Consider the following 20,432-nt stretch of genomic DNA (forward strand, 5'->3'; position numbering starts at 1 on the left):
CACCTGCCCGCAACACCCTTTCTCTGAGCAATGGCGGGTGATGGTGGGGTCCTCTTTCTGGGGGTGGCCATTCTGAAGCCTGATCGCAGGTGCGCAGTGGTGTCCGCGCCCCAGCGGGAGCGCCGAACCTCGAGGAGGGTTGAAGAAAACATGGAGCTCTCCTGCACCCTTCAGCGAGGGCCAGGGCGGCGGTCGGGGCGCAGAGAACCGCAGGCCGGGGGAGAATTCGCGCCGAGCAGCAGGCGGGGAGGCGGGCAGCCCCGGAGCGGGCGGGGTCCTGGAAGAGAAGCGAGCCGGCGGCCTGAGGAGGCTACTGACTGAGCAGCGCACCGGGAGAGCGAGCAGGCGCGGCGGAGTGGACGGGCCCGGAGCTGACAGATACACGGCGCGGCCGGGACGGCGAGCGAGCGGGCAGGCCTGTGCGGGACGCAGCCATGATCACCTCAGCTGGTGAGTGCGACCGCAGCCGGCGCCGAAAGGGAGGAGCCGCCACGCCGGCTTTTAGCTGAGTCAGGGCCGGTGACTGGGCACCTCCCGGCGGAGCGCCGGCCCGCGCGGCCCCTCGCTGCCCACGGCCCAGCGCCCGGGCCGGGGGCTGGCAGTCCGGTCCGGCCTCTCTGAGGGCCCCGCGTCCCCCTCGGGCTCGGGGGAATCGCGCCGGCTCGGCCGCCTGGGCATCCCTCCCCAGTCACACCCCCGTGCCCGGTCCCGAGGGGCTACCTGGGCCCTTCTCCGGCCCCGGGGCGGTGGAGGTTCTCAGTTCTGCGCCTGCCGAAGTCGGCCCTGTGGGGCCGTCTCATCCATCCCAGGGCTTCCTCGCAGGTGCCCAGGATGGGCCGGTCCCCCTGTGCGGTCGGCCGATAAGGCGGCCTCCCTGCAAGTGCTCTGGCCCCATCCTCCTGCTAATTACATTTGAGGCGGGTGGTTTCTGGGCCTATTCCAAGAGGATTCAGTTAAAACGCCCAGACGACTTTTGTGTTCGGTGAAGACAACACCCGGGGACAGCATTACGCTGCGAATCATTGTGTGGTTTGGAGGCGAGGTGCTCAGCAAACATTCTGCATTGAGGAAAGAATTCGCGGGTGTGCGGAGCAGGCTTCATACGCTTAACGTTGTATATGCAGATTCGGGTAATGACATTTGAAATGGGATAAGCTGTGCAGGTCTGGCGGCGATTTTTAAGTCCCCTGCTACAAATTGATTTGCGTGTAGCTGCCCACAGCCTTGATGTCTTTCTTTTCTTTTCTTTTCTTTTCTTTTCTTTTCTTTTCTTTCTTTTCTTTTTTCTTTTCTTTTCTTTTCTTTTTTTCTTTCTTTCTTTTCTTTTCTTTTCTTTTTTCTTTTCTTTTCCTTTCTTTTCTTTCTTTTCTTTTTTCTTTTCTTTTCTTTTCTTTCTTTTCCTTTCTTTTCTTTTCTTTTCTTTCTTTTCCTTTCTTTTCTTTCTTTCTTTTCTCTTCTTTTTTCTTTTCTTTTCTTTCTTTTCCTTCTTTCTTTTCTTTCCTTCTTTTCTTTTTTCTTTTCTTTTCTTCTCTTTCTTTTCCTTCTTTCTTTTCTTTTCTTTCTTTTCTTTTCTTTTCCTTCTTTCTTTCTTTTCTTTTCTTCCTTCCTTCTTTCCTTCCTTTCTCTTTCTTTCTTTCTTCCTTTCTTCCTTTCTTCCTTTTTTGCTTGCCTGCTTACACACCCTTTTCTCCTCCTGTTTTATTTACGCTTGTCCCTCAAGCATTTTGTTGTGAGCTAGGCTGGTGATCAGAATAACTTGTAAGGAGCTCAAAACCATGCATTTGTGGGGATTGCTGAAAGAAATTGGTGGAGACCCCAGGGACGTAATCGCTACTTTGAAAGACTTCAAGAGCCGTCACCTGCACCTGGAATCAGACTTTTGCCCCCAAAGAATACAAATGAGATGAATTTGAGCTGAATAAGGGCAGAGTTTTTCCAGTCCCGGCTCTCTAAGGATGCAATAAGCCTGAAGTCTCTTGCCATTTGTAAACGTAGGCCTCGTTTCACTTCACATCTGTCCACTACCACTGCTTCTTTGCCAGAGACCGCCTGTTCTTTTGCCTGGGTTCCCGTAACAGCCTGAAGATGAGGTTTTTCCACTGTTACCTGCATACATTCCGTTCTCCTTGTTGGAGTCAGGGTATTTTTTTTTCGAACTTTAATCACACAATATCATCTTTCTGGCTTTGAATCTCCCGTGATTTCCACTGTGTTTAGAACCAGATCCAGTCTTGTAACCCGAGACTTCCCTGGCTGGATACCTGCCTTGTCCTACACCACTCACTACATCCGAATCTTACTGGCCTTTCTGTTCCTTGAGTATGTCAGTTTCTCTCCTCCCTGAGGACCCTGCCCTCTTTTTAGACTCTTTTTCCTCAAGTTGTCCCTTAACTTCTCCGTCTTTAGTCTCGGTTCGAATGTTAGTCTTTCCTGATCATTCTGTTAAAACATGTGCCTGCCTCTCTTCGCCTTGGCTGTCCCCTCCCTTCATCGCAGTCCTGTGATTACTTTGTTTACTTGCCTGATAGCTTTCTCTCTGGTACAGTTTTGGGCGACAGACTTGTCGTTTTCATAATTCTTCGAGCACCGTCAGGCAGATGGCAGAAGTCCACAAGTATGTCTTGAATGAAGAAATCATTAGTCAGCTGATCAAATCAATAAATCAATCCCTAAAGTGTTTTGGAGGCTGAAAAAGCACTTGGTGGGAATATAATGGGAAGAATTTAAACCTTTTGGTGGTAAGAATAGAGGCCTTTGAGGTCCTACTCTGAGACTGTGCTGATGCGCTATATTTGTGGTGAGTGTGTATTTGTTACTATCATTTGTTATGTTTACTGAATTACTTAGCTTCTGCTCCAAACCTTTTGTCACCTTATTTCCTGTCCTCTGGCTCACAGTGGCTTAGGATCTGTCCCAGGTGCTAAACAGGCTAGCCTCATGGTTCTGGTGCGGATTCATCCATTCATTTGTTTATTTGTTCTCTACTCACTTGCTAGGCACTAAGAACACAGTGATGAATAAGAGGTGAATGTGGATTGTTACATTTTTCAAACCATTTGGCAGAGAAAGGGAGTGGAGAGATAGAAAGATAGGTGGTTACAGGAGAGAGATGGAAAATTGTTTTGTTTTGTTTTTTTAACATAATATAGGCACAGAAAGAGAAATTATGCTACAAAGCTTTAAAACAGTAGCCTCCCACTCCTCTTTCCTCTTCTTAATCCCTGGAGACAGCCACTTTCAACTTTTAAGTTGTTTCCACTGGAACACACGTCACTATGTATAAATCACATCCAAAGTTTTCTATAAACTGATTGGATAAGTTACATAGTATCTGCTTACTTTTTATTAGGGCAGAAGAGATTTTTCTAGCATGCTAAACTTCTCACATTCCTTGTGTGTCTCCCCTCCCCTGTCCAAAGGAGCGTTCTATTTTGTTAAGATGAGAAAGATTTGTGTATGGAGTGTAGAGTATCTGATTTAGTTGTGTTCCATGAACAAAGGCTGTGTTTCTAAGCCAGGATAACCATGTAACAAGCTAGTCATAAGTGAAACCAAATAGGAGAGTGTAAAAAATTCATTATCTCTTTTGGTAAAAGCAGTTCAGACACATCATTGATGATGGGCAATGGGTAGCATTTGTAGTACGTTGATGAAGTGTTCTGTTGTTCATGATCTGTTCCGCATTTAAAGCATTCTTGTCTATCAGCTATCCACGTCACTAGTTCAAAATCCCACCCATTACATTTTTTAATTTGTTTTCTCTCCACTCTGTCAGTTTAGCCTCTCTGTTCTGGACTTGTCCTACCAAACTAGAGTACCAAGAAGTTCTTTCTATTTGCTTTTTCTTTTAGAATAGCATTATGACCTAGCCAGCACCATGGTGTGATTTTGTTGGCTATATTTTGTATCCTTTCCTGTATGGCTCTCTAAAGACTGCTGGAGTTATTTGGCAGACTGACACCAATTAAAAATGGCGACATCTCCTAAGTAAAGTTGTCTTGATCAACTTTAATCAACTCGCAGTTTGAACTCAGTGTTCCAGAATGATTTTAAGACCTACATGGAAAACCTGTATCTGAGAGACCGTTTCTTTGTGGTCTAAGGACAGTAATTTCCCATATATTTTTTCTAATAATCCCTTTGACTGTATTTCAAGGTGTATTCTTTTGGAGAGGTTAGTTGTTTCCTTTACTCTCCAGTGTTCATGTTAACACTTCAGGGTCACGGGAGGAACACTGTGCTTGGGTACTTAGAATTCAGAACAAGTCAAATTGCTCATCATTTCACATAACTTCTAGGTTACTTGTGATAAAAAGGAGGTGCCTTGAAATAATTGATGTATTTTACCCTGTTGAGTTGATTACTCTCTTTTTTTTTTGGTAAATAATTTTATAACTGTTGGTTTATTTTGTGTGAATAGATTTGTTCTCAAACAAATTGTCTGGGAAGGTTTCTCCTTGATCAGTAACTAGGCGAGTGATTATCAAACTGTATTATCAGCATCCCAAGGAAAACTTGTTGCCCTGTAACTGGACCCCACCCCCACATTTTCTGATTTAGTAGATCTGGAATGAGGCCAAGAATTGCATTTTTAACAAGTTCCCAGGTAACGCTAATGCTGTGGATGCAAGGACTACACTTAGAAAACTATTGAATTTGGCAAATAATGTGATATATGTGGTGTCATGGTATCATAAGGATTTGATAACATAATTCTTAAACTTCAAAATATACGCATTTATAGATATAAAGAAAAATAATTATTGTAGTGAAGTCACTCCTCAAAAAATGCTTATTTTTTCCAACTGTGATATATTTTTGAATAAGCAGTAGCTTCTTTCTTCGCATATACTTCATTATCACGATAAACCTTTTGTTTTATAGCTGGAATTATTTCTCTTCTGGATGAGGAAGAACCACAGCTTAAGGTATGAGTTGAAGAAAAATTAACTGGGGTTAATAGGAGTGCTGTGAAACTCTTTGGCTATAGTGATATTTGTGTATTTTCCATCATTTAAAATAGCCATCTTACCCAGTCTATACCCATTCAAATCTAGCCCCAAAGGACAGTATTTTGGCAATAGCAGTTGTTCATTTAACAAAGCTAAGGTAAATAATTCTCAATATGCCACCAGAACACTCCCTTCACCCTTGTTTCTTTATCAAAGGAAAGCACAAAAAAATGATTCTCATGTGTCACGTATTTTTAAATTATTTTTATTTGATTGAAATTTGGAATGTATGGTAAGAGGCTCTACACACCTGAATTCATTTATGTCCAGAGTTGTAGTCAACTTTGTATATACAGAGAAGAAAAATGTTCCTTATGGTAAGGAATGACCTATGGCTAGTCTGATGTTTTATGATTAAAAACCAAGGAAATGTGTAGACCTAAGAGACAACATAAGTCAGTTAATTTTTGTGTTTGTCATAGTAAAAATTTTAGTAAATGTGACTGAGAATTTGGCCACTGATTTATTGGAAACATTTTTTTTTTTTTTTTTTTTTGAGAAAATGTAATTGTAAGTCTCTCTCAAAATTGAATTTTGGTTTTATCTTCTACAGGAATTTGCACTACACAAATTGAATGCAGTTGTCAATGATTTCTGGGCAGAAATTTCTGAGTCTGTAGATAAAATGTAAGAAATTATTTTATTTCTATAAATTGGATTCAAGTAAATCAACTAATCTCTGTGGATGTGGATCATATGGCTTATTGATTCCTTTAGAAATTTGCTGCTGCTAAACATATTTAGATTTGGGATTTTTGAGAAGAAGCACAGTTTAAGATTGCCCATACTTCCAAATTTCTTTCAGAGAAGTTTTGTATGAAGATGAAGGTTTCCGGAGTCGGCAGTTTGCAGCCTTAGTGGCATCTAAAGTATTTTATCACCTTGGGGCTTTTGAGGAATCTCTGAATTATGCACTTGGAGCCGGTGACCTCTTCAATGTCAATGATAACTCTGAATACGTGGAGACTATTATAGGTAATTATTCTCCATCTGGTAAGGCTTTATCTTGTTGGCTTCTCTCTTGCCGTAGTGCACATAACATTTTTTTTTTTCCGATTACTTCTTGCTCTTGCCAAATTTAATTCTTAATCTTTTTTTTTTTTTTTTAAGTTTATTTATTTAGTTTTTGAGAGAGAAGGAGAGCAAGGGCAGGGGAGTGGCAGAGAGACAGAGGGGAAGAGAGAATCCCAAGCAGGCTCTGTGCAGGGCTTGATCTCACAGACTGTCAGATTGTGACCTGAGCCACAACCAGGAGTTGGATGCTTAACTGACTGAGCCACCTAGGCACCCTGCCAAATTTAATTTTAATTGGAAGTTTATAATCTTATAATTTTATGCAAGCTGAGTTTTTAGATCTGCCTTCCAGTTTTGTGCTTTATTATCTTTTGACATAATGAGCAGTAACATTAGTAACAGTAATAATGAAGATGCCTACCTCACAAAGCATTTTAAGAATTAATCTGATAAATTATTCAGAAACTGCCTAATCAACACAAAGATGGTTATCTTACATTATGGTTATTGCTACTCCAGTGAGCATTCTGTAGCATGAAAAAGTTCAGTCAGATTATTATGAGTGACAAATTAAATGACAGCAATTTATAGAGTTGTTTGTAATACCAGAAACCATTATTGACTGCCTTCATTGTGCTAGGCACTGTGCCACTCATTCTGCATGGTGTGGTTTATTCCACAGCTCCCCTGTGAGGAAGGCGCTATAACTCAGGTTTCGAGATGATAAAGACACAAGGCTATTAAATATGAGGGTCAGAATTTAAAACTGAGGCTTACTCACTTCAGAGTCCATACTGTTTCTACTAGAAACCATCATTTTCTAATTTGTTTCTTTATTTTTGAAGTGGGGGGTAGGATACTGGCAAGGCTTTAGGCTGTCTATCTTGTAAATTGAACTATAACTATGTAAGGTTTTGTTCAAAGATGTGTCACTTTAAAAAAGCGATTGGAAACTTATCTAATAGATGGAAAAAGGACTGCATACTCTCCAGGCAAGTGTAGGAATATCAAGTTTTCAGTCATAGTTACAGAGAGAGCCCAAGGGTGTGTTTTCTCAGGAGTGTGCGGTGTAGGTATTTTTTTGAATTGCTGATTTAGAAGAGATCTGCATTATTCACCTGAACCCTTAAAAGGAGAGATTTGGTATTCTTTTTCAGAAATTGGGAAGTGCTGCACAAGGTGGTCCAAAGGGATACTTTCAAATGTCTCTGATGTTGTAACTAGAATTCTGCGTTCATGTTTTTAAGTTTTATTTATTTTGAGAGAAAGCGAGAGTAGAGGAGGGGCAGAGAGAGAGGGAGAGAGAATCCCAAGCAGGCTTCACCCTGCCAGTGCAGAACCCAACACGGGGCTCCAATTCACAAACCGTGAGATCATGACCTGAGCCACAGGCAAGAGTCAGACGCTTAACCTACTGAGCCACCCAAGCGCCCCCACCATTATTATAAAGAGATGATTTAGACATGGTTTCTACTGTTTTACTAACGTGAAGAAGTCTAATAATTTATTGTTCTGTGATAATTGTTACAGTAGGTCTTTTTTAATATCCTCGATGATAGCAAATATTTGTTTTTGAAAGTGAAAGAGCACTTGTAGCCAATTCTGTCTAATAAGCAGCACAGTGAAGTTGAAGAGTATAATTTTGGTTAAAATATAGTAACAAAGTAGAAATATAGTGAATGACATCAGCCTTACTGGAATTAGTGTGTAAGCCCTCCAGTATAACTTATGAAGGGAACAATATTAACTTGAATATATAACTTCTAGAATTTAAAATTTTTCAAATTTGCTTATTACTCTATAGTTATCCCATAAATTTTGAAAATTGCTTATTACTCTATAGTTATCCCATAAGTTTTTATGATTATAAATGTAGGCATTTCTCTTTTCTAGTAGTTCAGTCCTGTTTATAAGGTGATTCATTATTTTATTTTCTTCATAGCAAAATGCATTGATCACTACACCAAACAATGTGTGGAAAATGCAGATTTGCCCGAAGGAGAAAAAAAACCAATTGACCAGAGATTAGAAGGAATTGTAAATAAAATGTTCCAGCGATGTCTAGATGATCACAAGTATAAGCAAGCTATTGGCATTGCTCTGGAGACACGAAGACTGGACGTCTTTGAGAAGACTATACTGGAGTCGGTAGGTAGATGATGTGATTTTAGAGACTGTTATTAATGGGGAATCAGCAAAGCAAGTCGTTAAAACTAAAAACCTCAAGGGTAGTGAAAAGAAAATCTAGTTTAGAAATAATAAGATGCTTTTTAACCAAATGTTTTATTTTCATGTATATATATATGAACTTTGGCTAGGTTTTGTGGTCATCAAATCCCTGCTTTTATCCTATCACATTCGTTCCTTTGAAGTCTTGCATAGGGAAGTTGTTTTTCATTATCCTACCCTTGTTAAGAAGACTGTACTGATAAGCTATTTTAATGCATTTATTATGGTTAAAACTACAGACTAGATTCCTGTTTGAGGGTGTTTTGCAGTAATTATAACATTTGTAGTAAGTTAGTGTAAGGAAGTGGTCAGGAAGGTATAAGACTGAGTTAAGTGGGCATTGATTTTTATGCCCACTTTGCCTGCCTAACCACCTGTCTCCATAAGCTGGCTCTGTTCTCCAGCCAGTTTAACCTCACTTCAGTTCCTAGATGTACCCTGCTCCATTCTCCTTACCAGAAATACTGCCTCTGCCAAAAATGTTCTTTCCTTTCTTTACCTGTTTTATTCCTGTACAAGATACAGAGTTTAGCTCAGCTGTCACTATTTTACAGATCCATCGATTCCCAGCACCCATACCTCCTCAACCCCTGCTGCAGACTAGCTCTAATTCTTTTATTAATCTCTTGGAGCCTTGTGTTTTTTTCATAGGGTTTACTATTAAAGTAATTAACTCATTGTGTTACTTGGTAGTTAACATCTGTCTTCGCCACTAGACTATAACTTCCGTAAGGACAGGTACTTTGTGCCTTATTCACCACTGTGTCTCCAAAGCCAGAGGCAGTGTTTAGCAGCAGTGTGATAGGATTTGTTTAAACGAGTAAATGAATGAGCAACCTTGTGTGATAGAATTGGACCTTGTTTTATACTGTTTCATTTTTGTGCAGTTGTAGCCTCTCCTTGTCTTCATGTGAATAGAATTAAAATATTTGTTTTCATTCACTCAACAAATATTTTTTGACTGACTACTGTATGTCAGACAACTATTCTAGGCTTTGGAGATGCAGTGGCAAATAAGACCAACAGAGTTTCTGACCAGATGGAACAAACCATTAGGGGAATAGGCAGTTGAGCAAGTAAAAATTTAAAGTCAAGGGGTGACGTGTTCAAATCAAGAACAAAGCTCAGGAAGAAATGCATCTTATTTTGCATCCCAGTGCACGTATACATATGGATATAACTTAGGTTTTATGAAACAGTACCTGCTTTTACTACTTATGATACAGCTCTGATATTTTTATTTTTTTATTTTTTAAATGTTTATTTTTGAGAGAGAGCCGGGGAGGGGCAGAGAGAGAAGGGGATAGAGGATCTGAAATCGGCTCTGTGCCAACAGCAGAGAGCCTGACGTGGAGCTCGAACTGACTATCCGTGAGATCACGACCAGAGCTGAAGTCAGACACTCAACCGGCTGAGCCACCCAGGCGCCCCTTTTAAAGATTTTTATTTAAAATGGTTACTTTTTAATTTTTTAAACTTTTGTAAAGTTTATTTTGAGAGAGAGTGCATGCATACATGTGTGAGAGAGCTTGGGGGAGGGGCAGGGGGAGAGAGAATCCCAAGCAGGCTCTGTGCTATCAGCATAGAGCCTGTTGCAGGCTTGATCCCATGAACCGTGAGATCATGACCTGAGCTGAAATCAAGAGTTGGATACTTAATTGGCTGAAACACCCAGGCACCCCTAAAAACAGTTATTTTCTTTTAGTTTTATTTATTTAATCTCTCTACCCAACATGGGGCTCAAACTCATGACTCTGAGATCGAGAGTTGCATGCTTTTCTAACTGAGCCATCCAGGCATCCGCTAAAATGGTTGTTTTTAAGTTTTGCTGTTTAAGTAGCAAATAAATCTTTGGTTGCCTAAAATAACTAAAGAATGTAGATTAAAATAATTTGATTTCTAAATAAACATAATACTTCGGTAACCAGATAATGATATATCTTTAAATTATCTCTTTCAGAATGATGTCCCAGGAATGCTAGCCTATAGCCTCAAGCTCTGCATGTCTTTAATGCAGAATAAACAGTTTCGGAATAAGGTACTAAGAGTTCTAGTGAAAATCTACATGAATTTGGAGAAACCCGATTTCATCAATGTTTGTCAGGTATTTACATTACATTACGTTGTATTACTTTATGTTACCTTACCTTATGTCACACTACTTTATGCTGCATTGCTGGGCTAGACCTTACCACATTACATTACTTTATGTTACTGTAATGGTTTCATACATGTATCTGAGTTGATTTTCACAACAGCTCTGTGAAGATAAGGTATATGCTTATATTCCTTTTTACTGATAAGAAACTGAATGTTAAAAAACTAAAAAACTTTTGTTACAACGCATCCTATGTATTCTTTTTTTGTTTTTAATGTTTATTTCTTTATTTTGAGAAACAGCACGTGCGTGCGCGGGCAGGGGAGGGACAGAGAAAGGAGGAAAGAGAATCCCAAGCAGGCTCTGCGCAGATAGTGCAGAATTGTGAGATCATGACCTGAGCCGAAGTCGAGCTGGATGTTTAACCGACTAAGCCACCCAGGCACCCCTGTATTCTTTTTCATTTTGAAAGTATTCCAAACATTTATGGAAAATTTGAAAACTAGGTTAAAAAAAATAAAAGATAGAAGAAAAGATAAAAACAGTACCTTTGTTGTGTCATTCTAAAAAGAATTTCAGGTAAATGATCTCTGGTTTTATTACCCAAACACAACCAACACATTTGGGTATATTTTATCTCTTTTTATGTTTGAAAAATTTTAAAGGATTTTATTTTCAAGTAATCTCTGCATCCAGTGTGCGCTCAAACTCATAATCCCGAGATCAAGAACTGCACACTTCCCTGACTGAGCCAGCCAGGCTCCCCTCTTCATGTATGAATTTGCTTGCACATTTTTAAAAAATTCAGATGGCCCAGAAAATGAAAAGTGTATCTTTCCCTTTCCCTGGGCCTTTTCTCAAAGATAATGCATAGATGTTTTTCTTTCACTCATTAGCACATTTCTTTTAAATGGCTGTATTTTATTGACTGGAAGCGCATGAGTTTGCTTTTTAACAATTGTCATACTGTATCAATTTTTGTATTCTGCTTAGAGCATAGCATTTCATCACAGATTTTGTTACTTTGTCACTGTAATGTGTTCTCATATAATTTCATCATCTATATGTTTTTAAAATTTAGAGTAATGTATCCTTTTTTAAATGCTTTTTGAAGCAAGTTTGAAACACAGAAAAGGCTGGAAGAAAAATAATATATATCACCCAATGGCAACATTTAAGTGTATTTCCTTTCAGTTTTCCCTGTATAGCTATTTGGAGTTTTGTTTGCTTCTAAGTAGTTTTTAATAGGTTTTGTTTGTTTGTGTTTGTTTTTTAAATAATTGTGTTTTAAAACGTACATGAGAAACAATAGTCTTCTGCTCACCTGTGTATTTCAGTTTTATTCCTCAGAGGCAATTTTATTTCTTTGTAGTTGTTTTATTTTTTGTCCTTTCAAGGCTTTTTAAAACTTTATTTTACATTTCAAAAATACATTTTTTTTTGAACAGGTAATAATACATTCATGCGATTCAAAATTTAAAAAGAACCAAAGGGTGGGGTGCCTGAGTGGCTCAGATGGTTAAGCATCCGACTTCAGCTCAGGTCATGATCTCACGGTTCGTGAGTTTGAGCCCCACGTCGGGCTCTGCGCTGACAGCTCAGACCCTGGAGCCCGCTTCAGATTCTGTGTCTCCCTCTGTCTGCCCCTCCGCTGCTTGCACTCTGTCTCTCGCATTGGCTAAAAAATAAATAAGCATTAAAAAAAGAACCAAAGGGTATACAGGGAGAAGTCTTCCCACTCCTTTCCTTTGGCTCCTAAGTTCCTTTCTCGGGAGGCAAACAGTTATCAGTTACATAAATCCTTCAATTTTAACATTTTTCCATATTTAAGTCTTCACAAACTCTTGTTCCAACTTTCTTGAATGTGCAGTAGGCATTTAGTGGATGTAATTTGCCTTACTTAACCATTTCCCTATTTATTTTATTTATCTTATTTCCATTATTTCCTATTCTTTTAAAATTTTTTTTAAATGTTTATTTTTGAAAGAGAGAGGAAGAGAGACAGAGCACAAGCTTGGGAGGAGCAAATAGAGAGGAAGACGTAGAATCCAAAGCAGGCTCCAGGCTCCAGGCTCCCAGCTATCATCACAGAGCCCGACACTGGGCCTGAACTCAAGAACCGTGAGATCATGACCTGAGCCAAAGTCAGATGCTTAACCCACTGAGCCACCCAGGAGCCCCATTATTTCCTATTCTTTTTCTAAGTAGGCTCCACGCCCAGTGCGGAGCCCAACATGGGGCTCGAACTCAGGACCCTGAGATCAAGACCTGGGCTGAGCTCTAGAGTTGGATGCTTAACTGACTGAGCCACCCAGGTGCTCCTCCATTATTTTCATTCTTAATTTGTAATAACTTTGGTTAATGTGTCCATTTTGAAATTAGTTATTTGCTACTTTAAGGGAACAAGAAAATTTTAATTGAATTCTTTAAAAAATCCTAAATTTATTAGATAATTTTGTTAAAGCATGACAGATTGTAAGAGTGATAAGAGAAATACTTCAAAATGGTCATTTCAGTGCCCCTTGTTCTGGCCCAGCACTATACAACATGTGTTAAATGAATCAATGACTCCTACAATTTATGGTTAAGCAGAAAATTCAAATTAAGGAGCACTTGATAATAATATACAGATAAGATTTGAAGAATCCAAGATTCATTTACCTATCAGTCATTAAGTACTGCTAATTGCCAGACACAATAATTAGGAGCTGTGAGTATGATCTGTATGGGTTTTCTTATGGAAGGCAGATGTCGTTTTCAGGAAAAATTTGTCTAATGGCAGGATCAGAAATAGAGTGCTAACACTGGAATTAAAATTAAAAATTAATTTAAAAAAAGAAAAAAAGAAATGGAGTGCTGGAACAATTTATCTGCCCCAGTTTGCCTGTGCTTATATTTTCAGGTTTCCCATATTAATATCAACTGTTCGTCAGTCTCTATCTTGTATACACAGTTTTCGATTATTATGTAATTGTTTTTTATCTGCATTTCAGTGCTTAATTTTCTTAGATGATCCTCAGGCCGTGAGTGATATCTTAGAAAAACTGGTCAAGGAAGACAACCTCCTGATGGCTTATCAGATTTGTTTTGATTTGTATGAAAGTGCTAGCCAGCAGTTTTTGTCATCTGTAATCCAGAATCTTCGAACTGTTGGCACCCCTATTGCTTCTGTGCCTGGATCTACCAATACGGGTACTGTCCCAGGATCAGAGAAAGACAGGTATGAGTATCTTTTTCTGCATCAGAACTAATTGGACAACCTTTATTTCATTTTGAGAATAGGTGGAATATTCATCGACCGTGTAGTCTAAGAATTATTTTCAGAATTAGCTTTCATAGATTGTAAAGTCTTATTAAGGCTATTGCTGTTTTGCACTGTGCTGGGTACATTAAGGAAAACCAAAACTGGGAACTCTTCTGGAAAGAAATGGAAGTGATTGACGGGGAGGGCTAATTGCATGTGTGCTATCTAACCAAGTAAATTAAAAATCTCAGGTTAGGTGGGCTAGATTTTAGTATTTGGAAAGTAAACATTTCCAGCTTTTTGTGCTTTTATTAGAACTAAATATACATTTATCTTAGACTGATGCAGTGTTAGATTTTATTTTCCTGTATTTTTTTATGCATTTAGACCACTTATTTAAAATGTTTAAATGTTTTTCTTATGCCTCCTTTTTTCCTTTTAAAGTTCACACAGCAGTGAGAGTTATTTTTCTGAAACAAATGTCACAACTCTTTCAATCTCCAATACTTGACAAACACATTTCATATAAAATTCTAAGTCTTGAACATGGCCTTCAAGGTTATACATGATTCGTCCTCTCCATACCCCTCAACTCATCTCTTGCTTTCTTCCTTACTTACTGCCCTCCGATCTCAGTGGCCTTTTTACTATTACTCAAAAACACTAGAAATAGTCCTGCTTCAGTAAGGTTTTCTTGAATTTTAGTTTTTAGTATTTGTTTTCTGCCCTTTATTTTTCTTTATTTGGGGCTTATCGTTATATGTAAGTTGGATTTTCTTTGCCCATCTTCTGTATTTCTCATTTCTTTTGAATCCTTTTCAGCTCTTCAATTTTCTTTCTTTCTTTCTTTCTTTCTTTCTTTCTTTCTTTCTTTCTATCTATCTATCTATCTATCTATTTATTTTTAACGTTGTATTTGCTTTTGAGACAGGGAGAGACAGAGCATGAACAGGGGAGGGTCAGAGAGAGGGAGACACAGAATCTGAAACAGGCTCCAGGCTCTGAGCTGTCAGCACAGAGCCCGACGCGGGGCTCAAACTCAGGGACCGCGAGATCATGACCTGAGCAGAAGTCGGCCGCTTAACCGACTGAGCCACCCAGGCGCCCCTCTTTCTTTTATTTAAAAGGAAATATTTATTTGGGGAGAGAGAGCACATGTGCACCTGTGGGAGGGGCAGAGCGAGGGAGATAGAGAATTCCAAACAGCTTCCGTGCTGTCAGTGCAGAGCCCAGCTTGGGACTCTATCTCACAAACCAACTGTGAAATCATGACCTGAGCCAAAATCAAGAGTCAGACACTTAACTGACTGAACCACCCAGGCACCCCTTCAATTCTTTCTTTTAATTGAATGATAATTTAAATACTGTTAAATACACATATCCTAATGATCCAGTTCAATGAGTTCTGACAGTGTAAACACCCATATAACCATCATCTGTATTATCATCCCAGAAACTTGCCCTGTGCCCTTCGAGGTCAACCCACTGCCCCTGAGGCAACCACTGGTTTGATTTCCGTCAGAATAGATTAGTTTTGCCAGTTCTTAACTTCATATAAATGGTTCATATAGCATGTATTCTTTTGTTTCTGCTTCTTTCACTGAACATGTTATATATATCTGTGTTTTTTGGATGAAATAGTAACTGATTTCTTTTTATCGCTGAGCAGCATTTCATTGTATGAATATACCACAGTTTGTTTATTCATTCTTATACTGATGGACATTTGGGTTGTTTCAAAACAAGGCTACTAGAACATTCCTATACAAGTCTTTTTGTGGACAAATATTTTCATTTCTCTTGGGTAAATACCTAGGATTAGAATAGCTGGGTCACAGGGTATATGTTTAAATTGGTAAGAATCTGCCGAACTATTTTCCAACATGGTTGCCCATTTTACCCTCCCAACAGTAATGTATTAGCATTCCATTTGTTTGCCAACATCAGATGTTCTCAGTCTCTTTAATATTACTCATTTTAGTGGTATAAAGTGATATTTTGTTGTTAATTTTTATATAAGTAATTTGTCAGATATATTGTTCTGAACATTTTCTCCCAGTCTTTGGCTTATCTTTTCATTTTATTGGTGGTATTTTTTGATGAACACAAGTTTTTACTTATTTTTTTTTAAATGTTTATTTATTTGGAGCTCAGTCGGTTAAGTGTCCTACTTCGGCTCAGGTCATGATCTCACAGTTCATGAGTTTGAGCCCCGTGATGGGCTCTGTGCTGACAGAGCCTGGAGCCTGCTTGGGATTCTGTGTCTCCATCTCCCTCTCTCTCTCTGCCCCTCCTCCGCTTGCACTCTGTCTTTCTCTCTCTCAAAAATAAACATTAAAAAAAAATTTTTAATTAAAAAAAATGTTTATTTAAATAAATAAGTGGGGAGAGGGAGAGAAAGAATACTATCAAGACGGCACTCGATCTCATGAACCGTGAGATCATGACCTGAGCCGAAATCAAGAGTTGGACACTTTACTGACTGAGCCACCCAAGCACCCCAGAAGTTTTTATATTTTATAATCCTCCTGAAGTTTTTATATTTTATAATCCTCCTGTTTTCCATTTTGGGATCCCAATCTAAGAAATTCTTTGTCAGTCTCACAGTTACAAAGGTATTCTGCTGTTCTGCCACACTCCTAGAAACTATATAGTTTAAGGTTTATAATACGGTGTCAGGAATAAAGAGTTTGTTTAAAAACATGGATGTCTAGTAATTCCATTAGCATTTGTTTGAAAGACTGCCCTTTCCCTGTGGAGTTGCCTTGGAACCTTGGACATGTGATATGTGGATTGATTTCCCTATTTTCCATTTATTTGTCTTTCCTTATACCAGTATAAGGAAACAATGTCTTTATTACTAAAGCTTATAGTCTTGAAATCAGGTCAGTGGAAGACATACAGTTATGACCTCCCTTCTCTCCTCACCACCAAGGTTGTTTTGGGTCTCTTGCATTTCTGTAAGTCTGAGGGGATTCTGGTTGGGATTGTGTCGAATCTCTTCAATTTGGAACAAATTGAGACCCTCACAATATTGGGTCTTACAATCCATAAGCATAGTTTTGTTCTTAATTTATTTAGATTTTCTTTAAATTTTCTCAGCAGCATTTTATAGATTTTAGTTCAGAGATTTTGTACGTCTTAAATTAATTCCTAAGTATGTTTTTTGATGCTATTGTAAGTGGTATGTTAAATTTGAATTTCTATTTGTTTGTTACTAATATGTAGAAATACAGTTGATTTTTTATATTAATGTGAATCCCACAACCTTGCTTAAATCACTTATTAGGTCTAGTAATTTTTTTTTTTATAGATCCTCCTATAGACTTTTGTACATAGGGATCCTGTTACCTTAATAGAAACGATTTTACTTCTTCCTTTACAATTTTCATGACTTTTCCACCCTTGTTTTTCTGCATTGGCTAGGATTTCCAATGTTACTGGGTAGACGTAAGAGTGAACATCCTTCATTCCTGATCTTAGGGGAATGGCATTTGTTTTATTTCTTGTTAATTTAAATTTTTTCTTTCATACCTTCTCCTTTATTTGATTTGTGTTTATCTGGTCTTATGTTTCCTCTGAATTAATTTTCTGAAATTATTATTTTGCTTCCTTCATTTATAATTTCCCCCCAGTTTTATAATTTCATTTCTGAATTATCTAATTCTGGTATGTTTTATTCTTTTATATCTTGTATACTTTTATTAATGTCTTTTACCTCTTTTGAAATAATTTTTTTCTTTTAATATTATATGGGCTTTAACTTTGATCCTTGTCAGTAGCTTGTCTTTACTGAAATTAGTTTTCCTAAATTTTTGCAAAGGAGGCTTATTTAGGATAGTTTTTCTAATTTTACTGCTCTCTAGAATTTCCTCTTCTGTTGTGTTACTGAGTTTTAAAATGGTATCTTACAACTTGAGATCTCTTAACTCTCTTTCTTGCTTTTTTTTTTTTTAAAGTTTATTTCTTTCGAGAGAGGCAGAGACAGCATGAGGAAGAAGAAGTAGAGAGAGAGGGAGGGAGGGAGGGAATCCCAACCAGGCTCCTCCCTGCCAGTGCAGAGCCTGATGCGGGTCTCAAACTCACAAACTGTGAGGTCGTAACCTGAGCCAAAACCAAGAGTCAGATGCTCAACCAACTGAGCCACCCAGTCCCCCTTACTTTCTCACTTTTATTTGGTCTTTCTTTTTTCTTTCTTTCTGCCATGGTAATTGGATTCTGTACCCAGCATTTTATCCCCATTAAAATGCTTTCGCCTAGAAGGGAGTATTGGCTGGTTGTTTTTCAGAGTCATTGGGGTCCTCAGCTGCTTCACTTCAAACTGGTGTTGTAGCTGGTGATGGTGTATCTCCACCTGGCTGTGTTAGGAGTTTGGTGGGTGCTTTGTCATCTGGTTTTGTTGTATTTGTTGTTTGTGCTAACCTAGTTAGTTGTGTGGTTTTATGAATTTGGAGGAAATTAAATCACTGGGCTGCTTCCATCTTAATAGAATCGTCTCTGTTTCTTAAGGGAAATACTTAGGTAATTAAACATTTTTTCCTTGCAAAATATTTATTTGAACATGGTTCAGATTCTTTAGTTTGATAACTCGTTACCTACACATACTATTCAGAAAAGATTTATCAGATTAGTAACTGTTGATTCTCTTCATTTTAGTGACTCAATGGAAACAGAAGAAAAGCCAGGTAGTGTGCTTGTAGGAAAGACACCAGAAGTGGTAAGTCTGTTTTTTGAAGTTGAGGTTACCATTTAACATATAATTATATTGTAAGTTATTTTAAAGTGTTATATATCTGTCTTTGTTAGTGGTTTAATATTAAGTTTAATACCAAAGTTATTTTATAAAAATAGATCTTCTGTAAAGTAAAATTTTAAAGACTGACCCTAGAAAGTGCTTAACTTAGAAGAAAGCAAATCCTTGGATCCTTACAAAAGATTGACCTCTGTCTAGAATAACTCTGAATTATTTGTCACAGGATGAGAAAAAAGGATGGCCTCTAACAACTAAATGACAACTTAATTGTAGACGGGGCAGGGTACTTTAATTGTCTTTGTTATTTTTAATATTCATGGTGTATGGAGGAAAGGGGTAAGTATTAAAACAGTGGTCTGTTGGATGTAAATGTTTCCTCCACCAAGACTTTTGATTTTTGATACTCAGGTATATAAATGTCAACTATTATTTACCTGGATAGCTTGGTAGTTGATGAGATCATATATATGTGTTGGTTAAATGTGTTTTTGATTTTTCCAGTTCAGAGTAGGCAGTTTCTCACCTAAACTATGAGTTGTTCTGTATAAAATAGTTTTCCTTGCATATCATCAGTAGTCAGTTATTCTTTTACAGTTTGGGTTTGTTTTTTTTTTTAACATTAAAATAATTGTACATTGGAAGTTTCTTCAGAGTGAATTATATTCTTTCATTAAACTGGTATCATATTTCAGTGGTAGCTGTTAAAGAAATATTCTTTCTTTCAAATAAGTGATACATGAGTTTTCTAGATCCTACTATTAAAATACAAGTTTTGCTCTGTGTATGGATTGTGAATTTCACTGGTTTAGGGCTGTTAAAGCACAATTGGTGGATATCAGTAATATATGAATTTTTCTTCTTGTTTGTTTATTTTGGCAGAGTCCAGAGCCCAAGGACCAGACTTTGAAAATGATTAAAATTTTAAGCGGTGAAATGGCTATTGAGTTACATCTACAGTTTTTAATACGAAATAATAACACAGATCTCATGATTCTAAAAAACACAAAGGTAGGAAATTCATCTGTAATGGAGGCTTTCTTGTATTTATTTCTTTGTTGATTATTAGTACGTATACTTATTTATTATTGAATACTTTGTTGCATTTTATTCTAATCAAGAAAGTAACTTAAAAAGAGTAACAAAGGGAGAAATTCTTGAATTTGTTGAGAGAAGAAAGGAAATTAAAATTGAGTTCCTGTTTTTGTGTTTCACATTCATTGGGAAGTTTAGTGGTTTGTTTTGTTTTGTTTTTTAACGTTCATTTGTTTATTTCTGAGAGTGTGTGAGCAGGGGAGGGGCAGAGAGAGAAGGAGACAACAGAGAATCCCAAGTAGGCTTCAGGTTGTCAGAGCCTGACTTGGGGTTAGAACTCACAAACCAGTGAGATCATTGCCTGAGCCGAAATCAAGAATCAGACACTTAGCGGACTGAGCCACGCAGGTGCTCCTTGTTTTAATTTTTTTTTAGTTAACTTTTTAATATGTACATGTAGCACTTGGACGAATGGCCCAATCAGAGCACTGATGCAGTTTGTTTATGTGTCTTTTTTCCCATTGAACTGCAAACTCCTTGAGTGTACAGGTTTTTGATAATTGTGTAATGTTTGTTGAGATACTGATCCTAACAGTAGGATTAATTTTAATCTTTGAATAGGTAATATATTCATCTGGTTCAAGAAAATGTTTTCATACGAAAAAACTTACGTATTTTTCTTCCCTTTCCTGTCTTATCTACCCAGTAGCTTTTGACAAAGTCATTTATTCCTCTTTTACAGCTATAAACTATTTCAATACTACACAGTTGTTTGCCTGAAATATGTAATCATACTTCTCAAATTTTTAATAATTACAAATGTCAGTTGGACACAGTTACACAGTTTGTATTTATGACAGTTTTTTGAAACTAATCTTTATAATATTCTCATTAGAAATAAACAAAATCCCTTTGGTTACTGCCAGAGGTGCAGAGTGAGAAGAGATGCAGCATTGTTCTCTAGGCTAGCCTGATACCTTGGAGACCTTAGACAAGATGCTGAAAAGAAATGGCAAATTAAACTATTCAGAAACCAATAAATAGAAAATC

The 20,432-nt window shown here is 37.9% G+C and overlaps 1 protein-coding gene across 1 annotated transcript in view; it reads left to right on the plus strand.

Moving 5' to 3' along the window:
* Positions 1 to 271: 271 nt before the first annotated feature.
* Positions 272 to 20,432, plus strand: part of PSMD1 (proteasome 26S subunit, non-ATPase 1) — a 94,650-nt gene continuing 74,489 nt past the window's right edge. The window contains exons 1-9 of the mRNA XM_042950466.1: positions 272 to 450; positions 4,885 to 4,928; positions 5,566 to 5,639; positions 5,818 to 5,987; positions 7,969 to 8,174; positions 10,216 to 10,359; positions 13,347 to 13,573; positions 18,254 to 18,314; positions 19,230 to 19,358. Of these exons, the coding sequence (XP_042806400.1) occupies positions 435 to 450; positions 4,885 to 4,928; positions 5,566 to 5,639; positions 5,818 to 5,987; positions 7,969 to 8,174; positions 10,216 to 10,359; positions 13,347 to 13,573; positions 18,254 to 18,314; positions 19,230 to 19,358 (1,071 nt within the window). The 5' untranslated portion in view covers positions 272 to 434. The remainder of the gene's footprint in view (positions 451 to 4,884; positions 4,929 to 5,565; positions 5,640 to 5,817; positions 5,988 to 7,968; positions 8,175 to 10,215; positions 10,360 to 13,346; positions 13,574 to 18,253; positions 18,315 to 19,229; positions 19,359 to 20,432) is intronic.

The sequence above is a fragment of the Panthera leo genome, chromosome C1 (genome assembly GCF_018350215.1).
Source record: "Panthera leo isolate Ple1 chromosome C1, P.leo_Ple1_pat1.1, whole genome shotgun sequence".
NCBI classification, from domain to species: Eukaryota; Metazoa; Chordata; class Mammalia; order Carnivora; family Felidae; genus Panthera; species Panthera leo.